This window comes from Rhinichthys klamathensis, unplaced genomic scaffold (genome assembly GCF_029890125.1).
Source record: "Rhinichthys klamathensis goyatoka isolate OS25496 unplaced genomic scaffold, OSU_Roscu_1.1 h1tg000281l_1, whole genome shotgun sequence".
Classification (NCBI taxonomy): Eukaryota; Metazoa; Chordata; class Actinopteri; order Cypriniformes; family Leuciscidae; genus Rhinichthys; species Rhinichthys klamathensis.
Window position 1 is genome coordinate 1,355,129 of NW_026606800.1, and position 23,306 is coordinate 1,378,434.

At 37.4% G+C, this 23,306-nt stretch overlaps 2 protein-coding genes across 4 annotated transcripts; one reads left to right on the plus strand and one right to left on the minus strand.

Annotated features, from left to right (window-relative positions):
* The first annotated feature begins 201 nt into the window (after positions 1–201).
* On the plus strand, positions 202–12,796 carry napbb (N-ethylmaleimide-sensitive factor attachment protein, beta b). 2 transcript variants are annotated; one of them, XM_056269373.1, is made up of 11 exons: positions 202–405; positions 1,580–1,659; positions 1,933–2,049; positions 4,845–4,891; positions 7,434–7,511; positions 8,096–8,151; positions 8,274–8,358; positions 8,464–8,568; positions 10,840–10,908; positions 11,938–11,988; positions 12,446–12,796. In XM_056269373.1, exons 1-11 carry the CDS (start codon positions 308–310, stop codon positions 12,548–12,550), a joined length of 891 nt encoding a protein of 296 aa, XP_056125348.1. In that variant the 5' UTR covers positions 202–307; the 3' UTR covers positions 12,551–12,796. The 2 variants fall into 2 exon arrangements, with proteins under 2 accessions (XP_056125348.1, XP_056125349.1); XM_056269374.1 differs by lacking the exon at positions 4,845–4,891 and having other exon boundaries at positions 348–405.
* A 2,207-nt stretch (positions 12,797–15,003) lies between these two features.
* gzf1 (GDNF-inducible zinc finger protein 1) lies at positions 15,004–20,069 on the minus strand. Of its 2 annotated transcripts, none has more exons than XM_056269370.1 (6): positions 19,992–20,069; positions 18,153–19,423; positions 17,526–17,620; positions 17,285–17,452; positions 16,849–17,006; positions 15,004–15,703 (listed from the first exon to the last, which is right to left on the minus strand). In XM_056269370.1, exons 2-6 carry the CDS (start codon positions 19,403–19,405, stop codon positions 15,029–15,031), a joined length of 2,349 nt encoding a protein of 782 aa, XP_056125345.1. In that variant the 5' UTR covers positions 19,406–19,423; positions 19,992–20,069; the 3' UTR covers positions 15,004–15,028. The 2 variants fall into 2 exon arrangements, with proteins under 2 accessions (XP_056125345.1, XP_056125346.1); XM_056269371.1 differs by having other exon boundaries at positions 18,153–19,417; positions 19,992–20,055.
* Between the last annotated feature and the right edge of the window lie 3,237 nt (positions 20,070–23,306).

Sequence of the window (23,306 nt, forward strand, 5' to 3'; positions counted from 1 at the left end):
AAAATTGTTAGTATAACCCTAAAATTATAAAAGCGAAGGTACGATAATTGCAATATTACGTAACGCTTGTTTCTGCGTGTGTATGGGAGTTGTAGTTTATTTGCACTCGATTCTCTTTACAGGAAGTTCGTTCCAGTGCGGTCGCAGAACTCCAAATCCCACAATGCCCCTATTGAGTACGTACGCCCACGCTTAATAAACGCTATGACAGTATAATCCCCCGCTGCTTTAGTGACAGCGCGAGAGAAGCTAGCAGATAAGCGAAAATATATTCTATCGTTTATCTGTTCATTTAACCACAGAAGTAATGGACAATTCCGGGAAAGAAAAGGAGGCAATTCAGCTTATGGCTGACGCCGATAAGAAAGTGAAGTCTTCCGGCTCTTTTTTAGGAGGAATGTTTGGGTAAGCTTAAAACAGATGCTTCATTCCCTATTTATCCGATCAGTCTGCTAGTCCGTTAAAATAGCATATAGTCAGTATGATCATGTTGTCAAGCTTTGGTTTTAGGTTTACCAGTGAACACTGACTGTTTATGTCATGCAAATTAAAAATATACATGAATTTTATTGTAAAAGGGACCCTAGCTGTTACAGGCCGCTTTGCGCATCAATCGATAGAAAAAAGGCTTGTTTATTATAAAGGAGAGCTGAATTTATTTGCAATGATCATAATGACTTAATAATAAATCAAATAATAATAATAATAATTGGTGTGGGTTCATGACTGTCCCAGTAAGTGAAGTGTTTTGTGTTTGGCGCATTAGTGGCGCAGTGGCTGCGGTATTTACATTTGCTGGTTTTTATTTCACTATAATAATACAGTATCACGGTACGACCACAATGGCCAACATATTATTAGTTAATGCATTCGAGTAGGAACGTCATGACACTTTACATATATTGAATAAAAGTATATATACAGTATATGAAAAAAAAAGAATAAAAGTGGCATGACGTTCCTATATTATATATATATATATATATATATATATATATGAATGATACATTATGCAATATTTAGTTTAATTATGGCTTACAGTCAATATACAAGATATGTTTTGCTAATTAAATTTTAATAGATGTATTCAATATTTAAATTTTATTAAATCTAGTTTAAAATCTTAATTTAAAAGTAAAAATGTATTATAATTTTATTGTAATATTTTTTTTATAACCTATGGTTTTAAATTTCTCAAGAACAGCTGATGTTTTATTGATATCCCGATCATATAAGCACATATTCAGTGTTATTTATTTTAAACAAGCTCTGACCTACTACTGTGAAATGGATTTAATTCAAATAGGTTTGATTAATATTATATGAGGCATTTCAAAAACCGACCCAATTGAATATTCCCACCAGGACACAACAAGTTATCTAGGCCTTTCTGTTTATTACCAGCTATACTTTTCTGACTTAATCCAATATACAACCAAATTTTACTTGTAAATCCTGACCAACATTTATAAAGCATTTAACTTCTGTCTTGTAGATTTATCTGACATTAAGATAGCATTAAGCATTAAGCTATTAAAATGGACAAAAAGCCATAACTGAATTTTCTCACATCTTTCAGGGGAAATCAGAAAGTGGAAGAGGCTTGTGAGATGTACGCCAGAGCGGCCAACATGTTCAAAATGGCCAAAAACTGGAGTGGTATGTGCTTTTTACTGGTGCAGGAATTACATCGTTCACCTTTAACAATCATTATTGTGTTCTATAATGCTTAAAAGGTCATTATGTAACGCACATTCAAATAGTTTGAATGGTCACTAACCAACTGATATTTCTGAATGATTAGCTCATCAATGCAAGTTATTATAGTGGAATCTTGAATATTGAAACGGCTTTGTTTGTAATTTACAGGAAGTATTATATGTTTATGATATATTCATATCGCGCTGATGAAGTTTGTGTGTTTGTACCCAGCTGCAGGCAATGCTTTCTGTCAGGCAGCCAGACTTCACATGCAGCTTCAGAATAAGCACGATTCGGCCACCAGCTACGTCGATGCGGGAAATGCCTTCAAGAAGGCAGATCCACATGGTGAGGACACCCATGATAACGCCCAGTTTCATGACAATCACAGAGCTGATTTATTCTGAATGATTGTTTATGCATCTCAAGAGGAAAATACTGGACGAGACCTGACTGTTAAGATGCATCAAACAAGCCTAAATTTCTTCTTAAAGCAAATCTCAAACAAGAATCATTTCCTCCTATAATTTTTTTGGCTGAATGGATTCATTAAAGGTACACTATGTAATGGTTTTTCTGTTCAAAATGAACAAGATTTAAATAATGAGTCAATACATCATCCTTTCTATCTAAACTGGTTATATCTCTTAAGCCTAGTAGTGAATGTTTTATGAGCAGCAGGATAACTATATTGATCCACACAGTCACACAGAGCCGAAGCACAACCAAAACAATGTTCTTCCGCAAAATGCATGCGCCATGCAGTTTAGTTTTTAAACGCTAGAGATACATAGTGTACCTTTTAACTAAATTATTCTGATTTTATAAAACAATTGTTTCTGTGTGAACTGAATAGTGTTGTTTGTTTTAATATTATATACGGTTGTAGTACAGGTCCTTCTCAAAAAATTAGCATGCTTGTGATAAAGTTCATTATTTTCCATAATGTAATGATAAAAATTAAACTTTCATATATTTTAGATTCATTGCACACCAACTGAAATATTTCAGGTCTTTTATTGTTTTAATACTGATGATTTTGGCAATACAGCTCATGAAAACCCAAAATTCCTGTCTCAAAAAATTAGCATATTTCATCCGACCAATAAAAGAAGTGTTTTTAATACAAAAAAAAAAGTCAACCTTCAAATAATTATGTTCAGTTATGCACTCAATAGTCAATACTTGGTCGGGAATCCTTTTGCAGAAATGACTGCTTTAATGGAGCGTGGCATGGAGGCCATCAGCCTGTGGCACTGCTGAGGTGTTATGGAGGCCCAGGATGCTTCGATAGCGGCCTTAAGCTCATCCAGAGTGTTGGGTCTTGCGTCTCTCAACTTTCTCTTCACAATATCCCACAGATTCTCTATGGGGTTCAGGTCAGGAGAGTTGGCAGGCCAATTGAGCACAGTAATACCATGGTCAGTAAACCATTTTCCAGTGGTTTTGGCACTGTGAGCAGGTGCCAGGTCGTGCTGAAAAATGAAATCATCTCCATAAAGCTTTTCAGCAGATGGATGCATGAAGTGCTCCAAAATCTCCTGATAGCTAGCTGCATTGACCCTGCCCTTGATAAAACACAGTGCACCAACACCAGCAGCTGACATGGCACCCCAGACCATCACTGACTGTGGGTACTTGACACTGGACTTCAGGCATTTTGGCATTTCCTTCTCCCCAGTCTTCCTCCAGACTCTGGCACCTTGATTTCCGAATGACATGCAAAACTTCTCTGTAGCCCAGGTCAGGCACGTCTGCCGCTGTTTCTGGTTCAAAAGTGGCTTGACCTGGGGAATTCGGCACCTGTAGCCCATTTCCTGCACACGCCTGTGCACGGTGGCTCTGGATGTTTCTACTCCAGACTCAGTCCACTGCTTCCGCAGGTCCTCCAAGGTCTGGAATCGGTCCTTCTCCACAATCTTCCTCAGGGTCCGGTCACCTCTTCTAGTTGTGCAGCGTTTTTTGCCACACTTTTTCCTTCCCACAGACTTCCCACTGAGGTGCCTTGATACAGCACTCTGGGAACAGCCTATTTGTTCAGAAATTTCTTTCTGTGTCTTACCCTCTTGCTTGAGGGTGTCAATGATGGCCTTCTGGACAGCAGTCAGGTCGGCAGTCTTACCCATGATTGCGGTTTTGAGTAATGAAACAGGCTGGGAGTTTTTAAAAGCCTCAGGAATCTTTTGCAGGTGTTTAGAGTTAATTAGTTGATTCAGATGATTAGGTTAATAGCTCGTTTAGAGACCCTTTTCATGATATGCTAATTTTTTGAGATAGGAATTTTGGGTTTTCATGAGCTGGATGCCAAAATCATCAGTATTAAAACAATAAAAGACCTGAAATATTTCAGTTGGTGTGCAATGAATCTAAAATATATGAAAGTTTAATTTTTATCATTACATTATGGAAAATAATTAACTTTATTACAATATGCTTATTTTTTGAGAAGGACCTGTATATGGCATAAGAATGAATGTCGCATTGCACTTAAAGGGATAGTTCACCCAAAAATAAGAAGTCTGTCATCATTTACTTGCCCTCAAGCTGTTCTAAACCTGCATGAAGGTCTATCTTCTGTTCAACATAAAGGATGATATTTTGAAAAATGTTAGTAACCAAACCGTTGCTGGTCCATACTTCATAGTATAGTAGTATGACTTCCATAGTATATAGAAAAAATATTTACTATGGAAGTCAATGGGGAACAGTAACTGTTTGGTTACTTATATTCTTCAAAATAACTTCATTTGTGTTCAGCACAAGAAAGAAAATGAATACAGGTTGGGAACAACCTAAGGATGAGTAAACTTTCATTTTTAGGTGAATGATCCCTGTAATATTAGTGGGCTTTGCAGGTAGAAACAATGCCACTGACCACGAACAAATCAGAGAAAATTTGCATTTGAATACAGTTTATGAAAATGTAAGACAGTGTAGCCATGTATGTAATAGAGAATGTTTATGTTAATATGGGCTGTCATTTGATAAAGATGTTAATCAAATTAATTACATTACATTAATTATCACCAAGTAGACAAAAAGTGCCCTTAGAATTCAATACATTTTGTTTTATTTCCATATCATTGATCATAAGTCTGACTGTCTAACTCTTCCTCCTCCTTCTCTTTAATGCTTGCAATTAGAGGCTATCAAGTGCTTAAACGCATCCATTGATATTTACACAGACATGGTAAGATGTTTTTATAGCAGTCAAAAATCATAGTTTCATATAATGTTCAGTCAGGTTGTGTTCTGTTTTCATCTGGGGGCATTTTAAACTGCAATTCACCTTTTAGCTGTCCAGCAATCCACCAACTGTTACAGGAGAAACTCCCACAGAACATTTGAACAGAATAATGAGACCGTAAAGCATTCCTCTTCCTTCCAAAATCTAGGAGAAATTAACAAAGTCACTAGAGCCCCTTTCACACAGAGATTCCAGAAAACAACCCTGATAATGTGTCCCGGGATCATTTGATTTCAGTTCATTCACACTGCCAGTGATTTCCTGGAATCTATGCATGCATTCACACACATCCCGTAAAGACACGTGACGTGACATCAGGATGTGATGTGTAATATCTCCGCAGCGTCTAAAGTTTGCTTATTATCTGCGATTTCTCTCTCAAGAAACGATGTTCATGCATTTTTTTTTCTAAATGATATATCTATCTGCAGAACCACACTCTGAGGACAACAGCGTCAAGCCGCCTTTCCACTGCACACGACATTCGCATACGATTGTGGCATTTCGCCCCCTAGTGTCAGTCGCACGGAACTTTGAAATTGGTCGTGAAGCAACCGTTACCCTCGGCTATTCACAATGGTAAAATGAATGATGAATGTAATTCATGCATGAATATATCCACACAAAACAAATGACCCCCAATACATCTAAAATAAAAACAATAGATTTTACAGAGCTAATCAAAATAAATATTGATTTAATAATTATAAAATATTTTTTTCTGCCATAATTATTAATAACCGACTTTTACAGAAATAGAATTTACAGAATAACATTAAAGAGTTGAAATATTGGTAATTCTAGCCTCACGCTCATAGTTTTGATTAGAATACATCACATCCGGTCGGCCAGTCGCATACGGTCTAGCCGCAGAAGTTCAGATATTTCAACGGATCCAAAGCTCAAATCGGATACGAATTTTCCGCATACGCATATGATCGGAACTCCCCGCAGCTCCCGTACGACTCTCCATTGGAAATGAATGACTTCCGGTCCAACGGCTGTCGTTTGTCGTGTGCAGTGGAAAGGCGGCTTCAGACCTGAAGTTAGTGGTGCTGACGATCGTGTAACCCACCCCAACCACTAACTAACCCTATCCTTCACTTTAACTATAAACTCAACCTTAACGAATGCGAAGCCCGCCCAACCACTAAACCTACCTTTAAAGGGTTAGTTCACTCAAAAATGAAAATTATGTCATTAATGACTCACCCTCATGTCGTTCCAAGCCCGTAAGACCTCCGTTCATCTTCGGAACACAGTTTAAGATATTTTAGATTTAGTCCGAGAGTTTTCTGTCCCTCCATTGAAAATGTATGTACGGTATACTGTCCTTTTCCAGAAAGGAAATAAAGACATCATCAAAGTAGTCCATGTGACATCAGTGGGTTAGCTAGAATGTTTTGAAGCATCGAAAATATCTGGTGCGCCCGAGCTTCGTTTACAGTCTGAGGGAGACGCACGCTGTAAACAAAACAATCTTCGCAAACATGTCTAAGGATTTCCACACAGAGGAAGACTTGCATTTTTTTGCCCAGCCGTATTTATTTGAACCCGAATACACGGACGCACCAGATACACGTCAGCGGCGTCTTACGTCATCAGCGTCACTGCGGACTCGTGAACGCGGATCCACAACAGAACCGGAAGACAATACAATGCAGAATAAAGTCGTATTTTTTGTTATTTTTGGAACAAAATTTATTTTCGATGCTTCAAAACATTCTAGCTAACCCACTGATGTCACATGGACTACTTTGATGGTGTCTTTATTTCCTTTCTGGACAAGGACAGTATACCGTACATACATTTTCAATGGGGGGACAGAAAGGTCTTAGACTAAATCTAAAATATCTTAATATCTTAATATCTTAAATATCTTAAACTGTGTTCCGGAGATGAACGGAGGTCTTACGGGCTTGGAGCGAAATGAGGGTGAGTCATTAATGACATGATTTTCATTTTTGGGTGAACTAACCCTTTAATGACGCTATAAGCTCCACCACAACAATGGTGTGAGACTGCTGGCCTGGCGCTGTTGTCCTCAGACTGCTGGGGGTAAAAAATGGTTCTGCGGTTGGCTATTATTGTAAACTAGCGCATCGCGTACCTTTCCACTAAGCTGGCGAACGATCTCAGCTTCAGTGTCATCACTACGACACACCCCTTATGCCATTGGTCCTGCCATTTGTTCACACAGGGCACGTTCCGGGACTGATCCCAGCAATGTTACAAGGTCCCCATCCTGGTATCGATCCCGGTATCAATCCTGGGACGTGTTAGCGTTCACACTCAAAGAAGGCACTCTAGCAATTCAATGGCAATTTTCTGGGATCAACGCTCTGTGTGAAAGGGGCTTAGATGAGGCTTATCATATGTATAATCTGCAAAGCATATAGATTAGAAATAGAAAAGCTTGATGGATACTGAATTAAATATTCAATTGGATATTCTTTTTATAATGTCGTCTCTGTTCTGTCCTCAGGGAAGATTCACCATCGCAGCCAAGCATCATATCACAATCGCTGAGGTGTACGAGTCAGAGCTGGTGGACATTGAGAAGGTACAAACATGTCATTTAGCGTAACCTAAAGGTGTATCTTATTTATATAGCATATACTGAGAATGTAGAATGTTTTTTTATATTCTGTTGGACACTGAATTCTTCAAACTAAATTTAGTATAAAACACATTCTTAATTTAACAGATATTCATGAGCTGCATTTGAATGTTGATTGAAGCTTACATTTTAGCCAGTTCGATCTCTTGCCACCGTGAAGCTTTGAAGTGTAAATTAATACATTTATATGCACAATCTTAAACCGCAAACGTTTAATACGCAAACAAAGCGTTTAATAATAAATCATTAACCAACCATCATTATTAATAATAATAATAATGACTGATTATAAATGATTGTAATGTATAATTTATTATTATTAATAAAGTATTATTAATAAATAATACATAATAAATGTTTAAAAATAGCATGCAATCTCTTGAAACAGATTTTATAACCTTTAATAAAGTTGTTTTCTAATAGTGCGCTGCTCTAGTTATTTGTTGTGGATGTAAATAAACACTTGATGTTAAACAGAACAGTATTCTTTCACCGGTTAAGATGATTCTGTTTCTGGTTGTCCAAAGGCGATTGCACATTATGAACAAGCTGCTGACTATTACAAAGGAGAGGAATCAAACAGGTAAGCTTGCAAATAACCAAGGTCTCGTGTTTTCCCCATTTGTTTCTAAAGAGAGGTTTTATGATTAAGGCATTTTGATTATTAGTTTAAGATTTGATATGGTCCATTTGCTTAATTTACAGCTCTGCAAACAAGTGTCTGCTGAAGGTGGCTTCATACAGCGCTCAGTTAGAACAGTACCCCAAAGCAATAGAGATTTATGAGCAGGTATGCCATCTGTCCATCTCCTGCAGATTCCTCAAGCATTGCTTAGTCACTCACCAGCAGTTGCTAAATCAGTGTGTGTGTGTGTGTGTGTGTGTGTGTGAACAGGTTGGATCCAACACCATGGACAATCCCCTTCTGAAATACAGTGCCAAAGAATACTTCTTCAAAGCTGCTTTGTGTCACTTCATCGTGGACGAGCTAAACGCAAAGGTCAGTTCTCAGTTGAGGAGCACAGGTTGATATGGAGAGCTGATACAGATGATATTAGGGGTGGAACGGTACATGTATTCGTATTGAACCGAAACGGTACGGGCGTCACGGTTCGGTGCACAAATTTACACGGAGAATACATGGTATAAAAATAAATAAAACTCGCGTGCAAATTAATTAATGTAATGCGGAACTACTGTTAGATACGCGGGTTCTTTAGGGACACCTAATCTGTACCATCGGCTTAGCTCTGAACGCGCGTTCACTTCAAACGTTGGCTTTATACGCGCATCCTATTCGCTTTGGACTAGCATCGAAGTAGACGCGAATTTGACGCTCTATTCGCGTTTGGTGTGACCGCATAATGAACAGGCTGCGATGTCAAGATTGCAATGCTGGAGTGTGTGTGTGTGTGTGTGTGTGCGCGTGCGTGCGAGAGAGAGAGGCGGGCGCGATCGAACAGTGGAAACATAAAAAAAACATACTCCGTCATTTTGTTCATACAGATCATTAAACCTGCAAAGTGTTTACTTATATTTGTGTACACTCGCAATAAAACACAACATTGTGCTTTTGTCAAACTGTAACCTACAACTGTCACCCAACCAAAATCACACACACACTGTTTTAAAGGCACACTGTGGAATTTTTGGCCACTAGGGTGCGCTCGACCTGTAATTTTCACGTCTAGTGCCCCTAGAGGCCACAAGCGCCGCAGCATTGTCGCAAAAGTCAACAAACAGTCAACCGGTCAACCTCCCGTGTCTTTATGTGTGTGCAGACGGCATTTGATTTGTATGTTGGAGAAAGTTAATCGATTCACTACTGACCAAAATAATAATATAAATATAAGATTAATAATATAAATCCTATAAAGAAAACAAATTGAATAAAAGTAGCATACGCAGAAAACAATGTCTGATCAGGTAAGTCGCATTGACAAGGGTTGCCCAATCCTGGTCCTGCCGATCGTCTGTCCTGCACAGTTCATCTCCAACCCTAATCAAACACACCTGAAGCAAACAATTAACGTCTTCAGGATCTCTTTGCAATGGGTTGGAGATGAAATCGAGTAGTCGGGAAATCGTGTAAAAAAACTCATATAACTCAGTACATATTTCCGTTATTTGTAGTCTTCAGTTTGTTTTTCCTTTTACACAAATACAAACATATATGAGCTGAAAGGAAAAAAAAACATTTACATTTGTATACGGCAGTATGTTGTGACTTATATCAGTTTTGTTACACGAATTCGCAGTAAATATTACATTATATATACACTTTTATGCCGATGTTTATTTTAAACTCTCCCTTTTTCTTTTTTTGGTCTCCTCTGACAAAATCTTTGCTTTCTTCGCTTTCTTCCGAGTAGCTGTTGATTCAGCCATGACGACAACATACAGACGCCGGCAATCAAACGCGAGTTGAGCTCTCACGTTAGAATTTGAGGAAGTTGGGGTGGTGGGGGAAGTGACGTATGCCGTAAAGCGGTCGAATTTTGTAGTTCTTTTTGTGCTCGGGTTCCTACCCGAAACCCGAAGTTACATAGTGCTAGTAAAAGCGATACAGACACCTTCAGGCTTCGGCAGACGTGTCATTCAACCTATTGTAAGTCGATGTACCATCTCAATGGGTTTTGGTAATATATTATAAAGGTTGAAAAGTTCCACAGTGTGCCTTTAAAAGCAAAACATATTTATCCGACTCCATTTCAAAACAGTCTGTGGGTCCATCTTTTGGACATTCATCATATTGCATTGGTTTTCATTTCTCGTCCTCGGAGCACTAATCGTACACATTCTACATTGATTAAAAAAGAAAATCGAATGTGTTTTTAATGGTAGTATTATTTTATACTGAAATCAATTATTTATAATTCAGATGAGAATAATGTTACATTGTTAATTAATAATGTTAATTAAAATTAAGGAAAACAAATATATTTATCTGAAATATAGCAAATTAATTTTAAATTAATTCAGGTACAATTACCAAACATATCGCAAGGTCTTTTTGTCTTTTTATTAATTTAATTAATAAACTAATTATATAAAACTATTGTCAGTGCACTACAAATAAACTGGTTCTATGCCTTTATTAATAAAACTTATTTAAAAAATACAATGCTTTCTGCATTTTTGTTTTGCTTTTCCCTCCATTGTACCGAAATCGTACCGAACCGTGATGTCTGAACCGAGGTATGAACCGAACCGTGACTTCTGTGTACCGTTCCACCCCTAGATGATATGTAGGATTTCTTTTCTGTTGTAGCTCGCTATTGGAAAGTATGAAGAGATGTTTCCAGCCTTCTCAGATTCAAGAGAATGCAAACTTCTAAAGGTTTGTGATTTATCATTTTTAATCAGGGTGGATTAGACTAGTGGGTAAAGCAGAAAAAAATCAAGTCTGCTTGCATTGAAGGACTCTTTCAATTAAGTTTTCCATTAAAGAGCAATATTTCACAGATGTGATTTTTTTTTTTTTTTATGTACGGATTTCCATATTTTCCGACCTGAAAAGTATGAGCCATGTGAATTGCGTAAATCAGAGAAACAAATGGTTGGGGTTGGTGTGATTATTTACTAAATAACTTGCAAAATGTTGCGTTTTCTAATACATTTATTTCATGCACCATCATCGCACCGCTAACTGCGGGACACTATTAGCATGTTAGCCAGTGTTCAAAGTGCCAAATGTGAGTAAGAATCGCAGTTGGAATGGTGTTACTTGACAGTTGCCTGGTAATTTCTTTATGAATTAACACAAAGCATGGCTGTGAGAATGTGATATGGCTTAGTGCGATCATCAAATCAACGGTTGTGATATAAATATATAGTCTGACATGCTGCATGTTTCAGAGCACAGCACTGTGTTCAATTTCAGTTTCGAATCACAGTAAATGCTACTGCAAGTGCTGTGTGTTTGAGTCGATTATAATCTGCATTTGGGAACGCAACATGCACCAACCATGACCAGGTTTAGTGTTGTGTCTTTCCTCATATTTAAAATATGAACAAAAAAATATATATTTCCCTCATATTTTGATGGTTTAATAAAACTTGTAGGGTCATTAAAAACAAATATCCCCTCCAGATATCACTTTTGACCTCTAATTGTAAAATAAAAAAAACAGGAACTCATTACAGGTTAAGGCTTGCACTATTATTATTGTCGACTATCGCCCTTTTTTTTTACGTATTAGAAAATAAAGAGTTCACATTGGTTATCTTACTAACATACGGAAACGGTTATTCAAATTGGGAATAAATTATATAAAGAAAGCGAGAAAAGAACGTTCCCCATCAATCAAACATCAAGTTTTGCACCACTTTCAATAATGAATAATGATAAGAGTTTTTGTCCTTACAGAAACTTCTAGAGGCCCATGAGGAGCAAAACGCAGAGGCTTTCACAGAAGCGGTAAGAGTCCACTTAAACATCTTTCCATTTTATTCGTAAAAAATAAATTTTATTGATTTTTTTGCTATGTTAAAATACTTAATATTTTAACCAATGACAAGTCTGGGACAGGACTGTCTACTAGGTTGTCATTTTTGCAATTCATTTTGACGACGCTAATGGCACAGAAATCTCATTTTAGTTTTATTAATATTTTGAATTAGCATTTATTTTTATATTCTTAGTTTATCTAAATATTGCTATTTAGGTTTAATTTATTGTTCTAGTTAATAATTTTAGGGCTTCAACCTAAACTTATATTTCAGTTTATTGCGTTTCACATTTTACTTTAGTTTATGTTTTTCAACTAATATTTACATTTTATTTCAGAATCGTTTTAGTTATTGATAATAGAGTAGTGTTCATTCTTCCACAGTTCCTCTATATGATGATAAGAGTTTTTCTCTCCATCTCTTAGGTGAAGGAGTTTGACTCCATCTCACGCCTGGACCAGTGGCACACCACCATGCTTCTGCGGATCAAGAAGACCATTCAGGGCGACGAGGAGGGGGACCTAAAATGATCTGGACCACCCACTGCATGGCACACTCTTTCCCCACTTCCATTTCACATCAGTTTTGTGCAATGGCCAAGTCCAGGTTTCCCAAAACAGTATGTCAAAATGTATTGCTACAACATTTCTAGAGAATATACTTATAAGCCTGTACTGTTAACATTGATATCCAGTTATATAATATAGCACATATCAAAACTTAGCACAGCAGTTGAAAGATGTGCTCTGGTTTCCCTGTTGCGTTACGAGGGTATTTCTGGACACACGGAGCGAACCGGTTCATGAGATTTGAGGATAGTATATAATGGGAATTTGAGATACTCCTCTGGTTATTTCGCAACAGTCACTGAATTGTAACGTGCTAGAGCTGCATGAATTGTACAGATATAATTATTGAGTCGGTGCTGCAGGATTGTGTATTTTGATTAATGTTATTTAGACATTGACCTTTATGTTGTTTTTATTTGTGCAGTTTTTGTAGTCTGCTCACACTAGTTGGCATGCAGGCCTCAATGCAGCTGTCGTCCATGTTTCATTTTAATCAGACATTCATGCAGCACTGAGAATTTCATTTTCCCATAATCCACCATTTTGAATTGGAATTTAAATTCTTACAAAAATGTCTTAATCATGTCATACCTGATGGAATTTTTTTATTTTTTTTATCGACTCTGTACTTAAATATATATTTATTTAATTTAATTATTATCTGAAATATTATTATTATTAGTCAGAGTATTATTACTATTATAATTAGTTCAGAAATATTATAAACATTATTCTAATAATATTAGTTTAAAAAAAATCCATTTAACTATCTATTTTTACACTGTCTAAGTTAAATCAGCATCTCCATCAGCAAAGCAATTGATGCGTTTGTAAAATCCTTGTATAACCTTTATTAACATGCTCTATGTGTGTGTGTGTGTGTGTGTCGTGTTGTGAATACAAAGCTCATGTACACTCTCCACTCCTGTGGTCTTTAGCAGCGCATGTCATTCTGTGTTTCACGTGTCGTGACGTCTGTATTTTACCATATTCTAGAGTTTTTAAGAAGCCATGAAGACGTACCAAACAATGTACTTTCCCACAGAGCAACTGATGTCTTTACTGAATGTCTGTGAGAATGTACAGAAATAAAAACCAATATTGAAATGGGTACATGATTCAGTTCTATCGGTTTCTGCCTAAATAGTGGTGTTCGCCAAGCCTAGCATCATTATTACGTATTCTCAGTGTTTGACGAGTAACTCCTGCGCTGCTTGTGCTTTGTACATGATCAAATCACATGGCTAGTTAAGGAAAGTAAATATAAATATTTTTTTATATAGGCCCATATGCGGTATATATATATATATATATATATATATAAGTTTAGTTTGGGGTCGATAAGGTTTATTAATGTTTTTGAAAGAAGTTTCTTCTGCTCACCAAGGCTGCATTTATTCGATTAAAAATACAATAAAAACAAAAATATTACAATTTCAAAGAATTTTTTTCTATGTGAATCTATTTTAAAATGTAATTTATTCCTCTGATCAAAGCTGAATTTCCAGCATCATTACATGATTCAGTGTCACATGATCCTTCAGGAATTATTTTAATACACTGATTTACTGTTCAAGAAACATTTCTTCTTATTATTATTAATTTAATTGAAATACAAATATTTTAAAACATTATAAATGTCAATGTAATGCTTCCATGCTGAAGTAAGTATTAATTTCTTTTAAAAAAAAAAAATTTTACTGACCCCAAACTTTTGAACGGTAGTGTATATAAGTGTGTGTGTATTTATATTATACATATATTTTCAGTCTAAAACTGGTGCCCAGATTTTTCCTAGAAAGGACATATCAAACTAATATATTAAAATGTACATTTTTACTTATATTCACTTGTAAATGATTCACTTATTTCAACACATCAATCCAAAATGAAAACAAAAAACTTTTTAAACCTTAATAATTATATGTTTCAATGGCATGTTTTTTTTAAGGTCATCATGGGCCAACTTTAGCCTGGTTTGAGCATCTCTGCTCTAAAAGACAAAAAGGAAGCTGAATTCAATGGACACTTTATTGATTGATTTTAGGGAGTGTTATCATGGTTGCAAATCATTATACACATAATAGGATACTAAATAAAAAGCATTTGCGTCATTTGAAATGTGTATTTGTAGTGTTGAGCATAATAAATATCAGTGAAAATAATTACTGAGGAAAAAAAAGCTAATATTTGGTTTTACAGGAAACACTTAAAAAAAACAGTTGAATGACAAGATATGGAAGGGGAAATTGTATATGATGTTGTCAGAAACAAACTAGAGAAGAACTTAACATTGTGATTAAAGTACTGTACTAGTTACATTTATAGATAATTTCTCCAATCATAACACAAAAAAAGTATTTACATTGATAATTTGAAGCAATGTTTGATTCGATTTTTTTTTTTTTTTTGAGTTTTTGCAACTAAAGTTGATATAATCTACTCGGCACCCTCTTCTACTGAGACTTCTATGGTGTTTGAAGCAACTGCAGTGTGTATGCTTTCGCTGACTTCCTGTTGGATGTCTGCACAGTCCGTCTCCTCAAGCACAACAGACTGGACCGCAACACACTCTTCAACCGCAGCCGAAGCCAGAACGTTCTCGGTTTCATCGGCTCCTGATGCTGCAGCTGCCGTTGCTGGAGCCAATATGGCGTCTGAAACGTGACCGGTGACTGTGATGGGCACAGAACCGGATATCGACGGCGAGACGCTGATGGAATGTGCGATGGAAAAGGGAACGGTCACGGGCATCCCGACCGCAGAAGCACCCAGAGAGATCAGGCTGGTGCCGTCTGTGGTGACCAATGGCTGCAGTTGTGTTCCTGCGGGCACTTCGGTCTGGATGACTGTGAGGCCGCCCAGGGCGTTGTGGCTGACCAGCGCGATGGTTCCAGGTCCGGCCCAGTCTCCAGAAATGGTCACGGGTTCTCCGGACACAGTCAACACTTCTTGGGGCTTCCCTGTGTCGCTCTGATGACCCTGTGCTTCAGGAACAGAACCCGCTGCCTTGTCCTTTTTCTGAGAAGAGCCCTTGGGTTTCTTGGCTCTGTCTTCAACATTTCCCTCCAAAACAACCAGGAAGTTCTTCCATGGAGTTTGTTTGTCATGAGTCTGCATATGGAAAAAGTTTGATAATATTATGTCCAAATTCAATGCACTATGCACTAAATCCCTACTAACTTAACTTGCATATGCATATAACTTAACCAGCATTATTGGAATCTAATTAATGTGATGAGAGTTTGATGATTATAAATAGCCAAAAAAAAGTGTAATTGGTGTGTGTTCTGAGTAACTGTAACTGCTAACAGATGTTCTAGAGTGGAATAAAAGTTCTAATGTGTTCATGGACACATTTAGGCATGAATTACACTAGCGTTTGAAAGTTTGGAGTCGGTAAGATTTTTTAAAAATCTGGAAGTTCACGACCAAATTTACTTTAGCATTGTGACGTATTTCCGGAATGATACTGAATATCGAATGGGAAAAATAAAAGGCGGGAATTTTTCCAAACTGACATCATCAGAGAAGGAAGGCCATTCCAGAGGGAAAGTATATTTTCAGATTTTGATTAAATATTTTTTAAGCATGAATTTGCACAGATGAATTGTTAACCTAGTATTGAGACTAGTAATGTGCGCTAACAAAGTAAATAGTGTCAATTTTGATTTCATGCCAACTTTAATATTTTTGAAAGAAGTATTTAGGCTGCATTTACTTGCTGTAAAAAATGCTGTAAAAACAGTAATATTATTACAATTTTAAAAAAAGTTTTCAATTTTTATATACATTTCGAAATGTAATTATTCAGCATCATTACTCCAGTCTTCAGTGTCACATGATGCTTCAGAAATCATTCTAATATGCTGATTTGTTGCTCAAGAAAATATTATTGTGGAAACTGCTACATTTTTTCTGGATGTTTTGATGAATGTAAAGTTCAAAAGAACAACATTTATTTAAATCTTTTGTAACAAGGATTTACTGTCACATCTGATCAACTTAATGCATTCTTGCTGAATAAAAGTCATTTCTTTCAAAAGTTAGGAAACATCAGTAACAGGTTTAGTAGGCATACTGGCACCTATAAAAACACTTACAGCCCTCTCCGCACTTTTTCCACCATTTATAGTAAAATACATCATGATTTAATGTTGTAATGCGATGAACTAAAAGCCCATGGGCATGAATATTTTTTTATAGGCGCTATAAACCCACTTATAAAACCGTGCTGTGTAAAATGGCAGGTTCTTTACCATAGTGTGTCGGCGTACGGTGGATTTGTCTGTGAACGTTCTCCCACACATGCTGCACATGTACGGCTTCTCTCCTGTGTGGATTCTCTGATGTCTCTGCAGGGCGTTGAGTTGAGTAAACTGCTTATCACAGTCCTTACAATGATACGGCCTTTCACCTGTGGAGAAAGCAGAGTCAACACAGGTAGTTCTGGTTTTAACCATCGACCCTATTGTAAAATATACACAAACCTCTGACTGTACATCAGTGTGCATTGCTTGTTGAACTATACTATACTTTGAACATGCTAATGAATTATATTACTGCACATTGGTGTCTTTCATCAAACTGCTTTTGCAACTATTTTATATTATCAATATGCTTTAGTATATGTCACATTAGAGAGCACTACTTGAGTGAAATGCACAGCAATATTAAATTCCTTGTGAGGAGTACCTGTGTGTATTTTCATATGCTGGTGGAGGGAGTTCCTCTGAGCAAACGCTCTTTTGCAGGTTTCACATTTGTAGGGTCTGAATCCTGAATGGATTCTGTTGTGATGTTTCAGGTATTCTTTGGATGCAAAGCTCTTCCCACAGTTCTCACACATGAACGGCTTTTCCCCTAGAGAAGAGGGAGTCGTTATCTTTTGCCGTCATATTATTTCTCTTTCAGTAACAAGAACCAGTTGGCTCACCTGTGTGGCATCTTCTGTGGTAAGACAGCATGTGGTTCTGGGTAAATCTGGCATCACAGAGGTCACAGGCGAAAGGTTTCTCTCCGGTGTGGATCCTGGAAAAATGCGTAAATAGTAAATGCGCAACCCAAGAAGTTCATTAGGGATGCATTACAAATCTGTGACACATTCAGTATTTGTAATATTTAGTACGTTTTTAAACAATTATGCTCCAATTTTCTTTTTCTGCACTAGTATTCTAAAATGTATTTTGATTGTTTTTTTTCACCAGGTATGAACTGTATTTTTTGTCCAAATATTGGCCATCATATTAAATATTATATGCTACATTTGATTAAATTATATATTATATTAATTATATTCAATTATACACTGCCCGGCCCCCCAAAAAAGTTGCGTTTGGATTTAAATACGCAAATACTTGAGAGCCTATGACTGGATCATTATTGCAGTGAATGATTATTATGTTTGTAGCATGTTATGTGTTTGGCAACAGTTCTTCTAACCGTAATCTATGGAGTGTGTAGCTTTTCATTTCTTAAACAACTATGTAAGAAGACACATCATGGCCATATTCCAGAATGACAATGTCAATGACAATGCATCATCCCATATGTTGCCCACTACCTTTGATGTGTCTTGAGGGCTGAGCTCTGGGAGAATCTGGATCCACACTCGTCGCACTTGAAGGGTTTGTCCCCCGAGTGTGTCCTCTCATGCAGAGTCAGGGCTGTTTTGGAGCTCAGAGATTTGCCGCAGATGTGGCAGTAGTGCCTGTCCGTGCCGCCCTCGTGCACCTGCCGCCTGTGGCGGGTCACGTCCTTCTTGCGCTTGAAGGTTTTGTTGCAGATGTCGCAGGGGAAGAGCCTCTCGTCGTTGTGCACGTGCCGCTGGTGGATTTTCAGGTTGCAGCGGTTGGCGAACGTCTGCTCGCAGATGTCACAGCGGAACGTGGTGTCCATCTGAACCCCGTGGCTGACCTTCATGTGTTTCAGGAAGCTCTTCTCGTAGTAGAAGGAGCGGCTGCATTTTTCACACCTGTATTTCGCTGCTCCTTTCTTGATCTCCTTCTCGGCTTCGTCGGCCTCGTCCATTTCCTCAATGGGCATGTAGTCTGATTCTTGCGGGTCTTCCTCAGGCACACCGTGAGGTAACTCGGACCCACTGTCATCGCAAGCGTCTTTTTTACCCAAAGCGTCCTGAGATGGTTCTGCCCCTGGGTCATGTGACGTCTGTTCTTCTTCTGCTGCCGTGTCAGAATCATCAAATGTTTCCGTTTGTATCTTTGACTTTTTCAGAGGGAAGTCCACAGAGACTCTGCGACCTGCTAACCTTCTGCTTCTCCTGCCGTGCACGTCCGGTTCCGTCTCCTTCACATTTTCAGACACTTTTACTGTCTTTTTTCTCTTTATTGCTCTTTTCACACATTCTTGTTTTGTCTTGACTTTAGTAGTATTTGAATCCACGTCATCTTTCTGCAGAGATTCAGCTGAAACGGTGCTGGGAATTTTGGCCTCACAAGCATCCACTAAGTCTGGGCACTTCAAGAGATTAGCCATTTCTAATACGGTACTGATGTAACTTTTTTTCACCTCCATTTTCCCAGAATACACATACTCCAAGAATTTTGCAAACACATTTGGTGAAATGTCACACAGAAAAATCTTTTTCACTTGGTCATTCGATAAGAGATGGGATTTGAAGTAACCACTGGATGCGGCGAGGACCACCTGATGGGCCTCAAACTCCTCCAGCTCTCCTTGAAAATCCACCTGCACTGTGATGTCACACAGGTTTCCCATGGTCCTCAGCTTCCACATGGCATTGAGCAGATTTTTATGGTGACAGCTGGATTGCAGTTGAACAAATCCATCACTCATCTTCTCTGGTTTCTGCAGCTGCCACAACATAAATAAGGTAAGTCATTAACAGACACATATCGTACATACATACATGTGTGTGTATATATATATATAAATATATAATATATATATATATATATATATATGCATTTACTGTGATACATTTTTACAAACACAGACTATTAAACACCTTATAAATCACTTTGAGTTTTTTTATTTATTAATAAAATTAATATAACCCTTGTATTTCTGTTCTAAAGCCTTTTTAGCCATGTTAAGCCGATTGTTGTACATGCTAAAACTATAGCTTTGTAGGTCATGGTAACGGCCCAAAATATATAAACCAATTTCTCTGTCTCATTTAAACTTATTTTATTCACATCATTATTTATACGTGTTCATTTATCTGCTTTGGAGCAAAACCCGTCAAGAGAAAATAAAAGGGGACGCTAAAGCAGTTAGCATCTTAGCTTTGTCTTCAGGTATTAGAAACTGAGCTAATGAAACTTAAGAGAGAAATACAGGTGATTAGATCAGATGTTTAATGTCCATCGGTGACATGCCGTGAAAGGAGGGTTTGCATCGCAGGCTGGAGATTTCTTACCGTAAGGCCAGTAAAACGGCAGCCCTGTACAAATCAAATCCACAGGCACAACAAGAGCATTTCCGGTAGAACGCGCACTCAGCGCACACTAGAGCAGAAGGCATCATGGGAAATTTAGTTTTTCTTTTAGAGATTGTCTTGATTCGTTATAGGATGTGTGGTGTATTTTAAAATGACATTCTGTCTGTAAAAACCCTCCATACAATAATAATAAAACACTTTATTTAAGTGAACAATACAAACTTAATCAAATAAAATGTAAAATTATTATAATAATGTAAAACTGCAAATACATAAGGTTTTTGTTTTTTAATTTAAAGTTTTTATTAACTTACGTTTAGATGATTAGATGATAGATGATTTTGTCTGATTTTTATTTTTTTATTATTATTACTGCAGAGCTTTTTAAAGGCTTTATGCATTATTGGAGAATAACTCCTCCAATAATGTTTTACATTTTCAGATTGTATTTTTCTACATAATTTGTACTACAGTTTTTTTTAGTTCTAAAGACATGTCAGGGGTGGAAAAATATTGCTTATGCTGTAAACACAACCACCCACCCACTCTGTGCCTGTGGCTTGACCTTTGCAAAACAAGATTGCTCTTAAAATACTAAAGGGCAACTGAGTTCATGGGTAAACTACTGTGACCACCCTGTTACTTCTTGCCTGTGAGTGCATACAAGAAGGTCTGCAATTTGCAATCTACATGCATTTTGGGGGGGAAATAAAGACCAGTCAGCCGTTCTTTTTCTCTGTTTCTCAGACTGTACAAGTGCAGGTCTATAGGGATTTGTGTGGCCTTCAAATACAATCCAAAACACCAGCGTCAAGACTCATGTTCACAGATGGGCAGAGATAAAAATATAGATGAAGCCTAACAAGCTTCGTTTTAGGTTTTATTACAGAGCTACTGGCAGTAAGCCTCTGCCAGTAAAGGAATGAGCTCAGAATTGAATCACACAAAATTGCATCGCACTACGTTTTAAACACATTATTCTCTGATGTTATTTAAAGCCTGTCATTTAAAATAAAAATAAAAAATAGCCTAGTCCCAGACTAAAATGCACGTTTGAGCTGTTTTAACTGAAAGCAACTTGCACTGATACAGCATATCTTACAATAAGTCTGTGTCATTGTTTTGTCTCAAGATGCACACCAGTAATGTTTTCTTTTCTTTTTCTAAAGCACGTTGATAAAAGCTGTCCTAATTTAACTAAGGCCTACTCCTGGCTTAAGCTATGTCTTTGAAACTAGGCCTAGGAATAGCAATAGTATTTATGCAATATTCCATGTATAAACTATGTACAATATGTGAATAATGTATCCCACTCTCACAATGCAAGGGACTTAAAAACATAGAATCCCATATAGAAGAACATTTTATAATCGTAAGAAACTTTTTCCAGTATAAAAAACATTTTGTGCAGTGGAAATGAGCCGTTGAGCTCGGTAAAGCTTCAGTTTCCTCCTAATCTCTAACCGTTTCTCCTCTTAATCTCCTCCATATCACTTTAAATTTAAATGAACGGATTCATTTTGTGGTCCGTGCCGATTCATGCATGTGATCCGCTCTGTGTATCGTGTCTCTGGACCGAAGCAGATGGTGTGTGTGCACTGCGGTGGTTTGCTTGACTCTACCTTGAAACCAGACTTCATTTGCCCCAATTTACACTGTCTGAATCGTTCCCTATCCCCTATAGTGCACTATGAGCCATTCACCACATAGAAAATAGTATATGTGTGAACAAGTGACCGATTTTAGCTGCAGAGTATTATAGAGTAGGGGCGGAGCTTCAGATTCTAGAGAGCATTTGATTAGACAGAAAATCTGATGAGAAGCTGAAGTGCAGAGTGATGTCATCAAAATCATTGATCCATATTGGCGGAAGTGAGAGACTGTAAGTTTTAAATGCTTATATCTTCTAAATGTGAATTTTGTCATTGTTTTGGAGCACACTATATCATAGATAACATTAAGACTAACATGTTCATATTAAAAGCCAAAAAACTTCAACTTTTATTTCATGGGGACTTTAAATTTAAATGAATATAAATAACATTCATAAAACCTGCAGAAACCTACTAGCTCATGCCCACCAGATGGCGCTGTTGCAAACAGATTAGTTGATAATGGAAACCTGGACCTGAGTTTGGTATGCATGTCCGTGCTCTGCACAGTTACATTTGATCCCCTGCATTAATTTGATCTGGACAAAACCTACCGCTAGACACTGAAAACTAAACAGAGACATGGAAATACAGTGCAGTAATGTGGAACCCCTCCTTACTAGTAAGGACATGTCAAGTTTAAACTGACTAAAAGTGACAGGCATTTCTAAAGCTTCCACTGCCAAGATGTTTTCCCCTCAACGGCGGTCCCATTTCACGCACAACGTGAGGTTTAATATAAAATGCCCCGTCTTTGTTATTAATGATCTGTTGATAGAAAACTGGACTCTTTATTTATTCATTCGAGTCATGATCTATCATGCTAATCAGATGCAAGTTTAGGCATTTTCTGTGTGTTAGTCCTCCAGGATTCACCAGGGGGTTTGCGTGGTCTGCCAAAGCACTCTTTATTGACATAGGAAATCCATATGCCTTGCATTTCCCTTAATGAGTTCTGCAAGTGCGCGGCTCCTTCCGGTGACTCATGCTGCACTTGTGTGGACCGGAGACTGTGGTTTTCCATTTACCTCTGGAGCTCCGCCACGGCGTCTGTGCTGCTGTAACCCGGCACGCTTTCAAATCCAGAAAGCTACAGAAAGCCTCCCTCCCTCTCCCCCGGCTCAAAACAATGGAGCCACATCTGCCTCAGTGCATTATGGTACATGTTGGTCTGGAAATCTTGTTGAGTGTCGGGGAGAAAGCAGGAAACCGTGAAAAGGAATGCTAAGGTCACACTTTCACGCTGAACTTAACGCCAATAAACCCAGAAAGCTCTTAACAAGGAAGACATCAAGAAGAAGTGGTGTAGTGAAACACTTTTTAAACGGTAACTTGCCTGACAAACACAATAATGGCATTGAGTAGTTTTCTCTCACTTTGAGGCCTGTTAATATTATAAATGAGACCGGGAATACTAGTCACAAGGACTATATCTCTCAGTAACTACTTGAGTCTTCAACACAAAAATTATAAAACCATATTTTTACCATATGTAGGCCTGTAGAGGCAAGTATTATTGTACTTTCAACTGTGTTTACATATTTTTACAATTCAACGCAAAAAAAATTATGTGATCAATAAGTTATGAAAACATGTTTTTACATTGCTTTAACTAATCAAAATAAGTTAATTTTCAACTTTT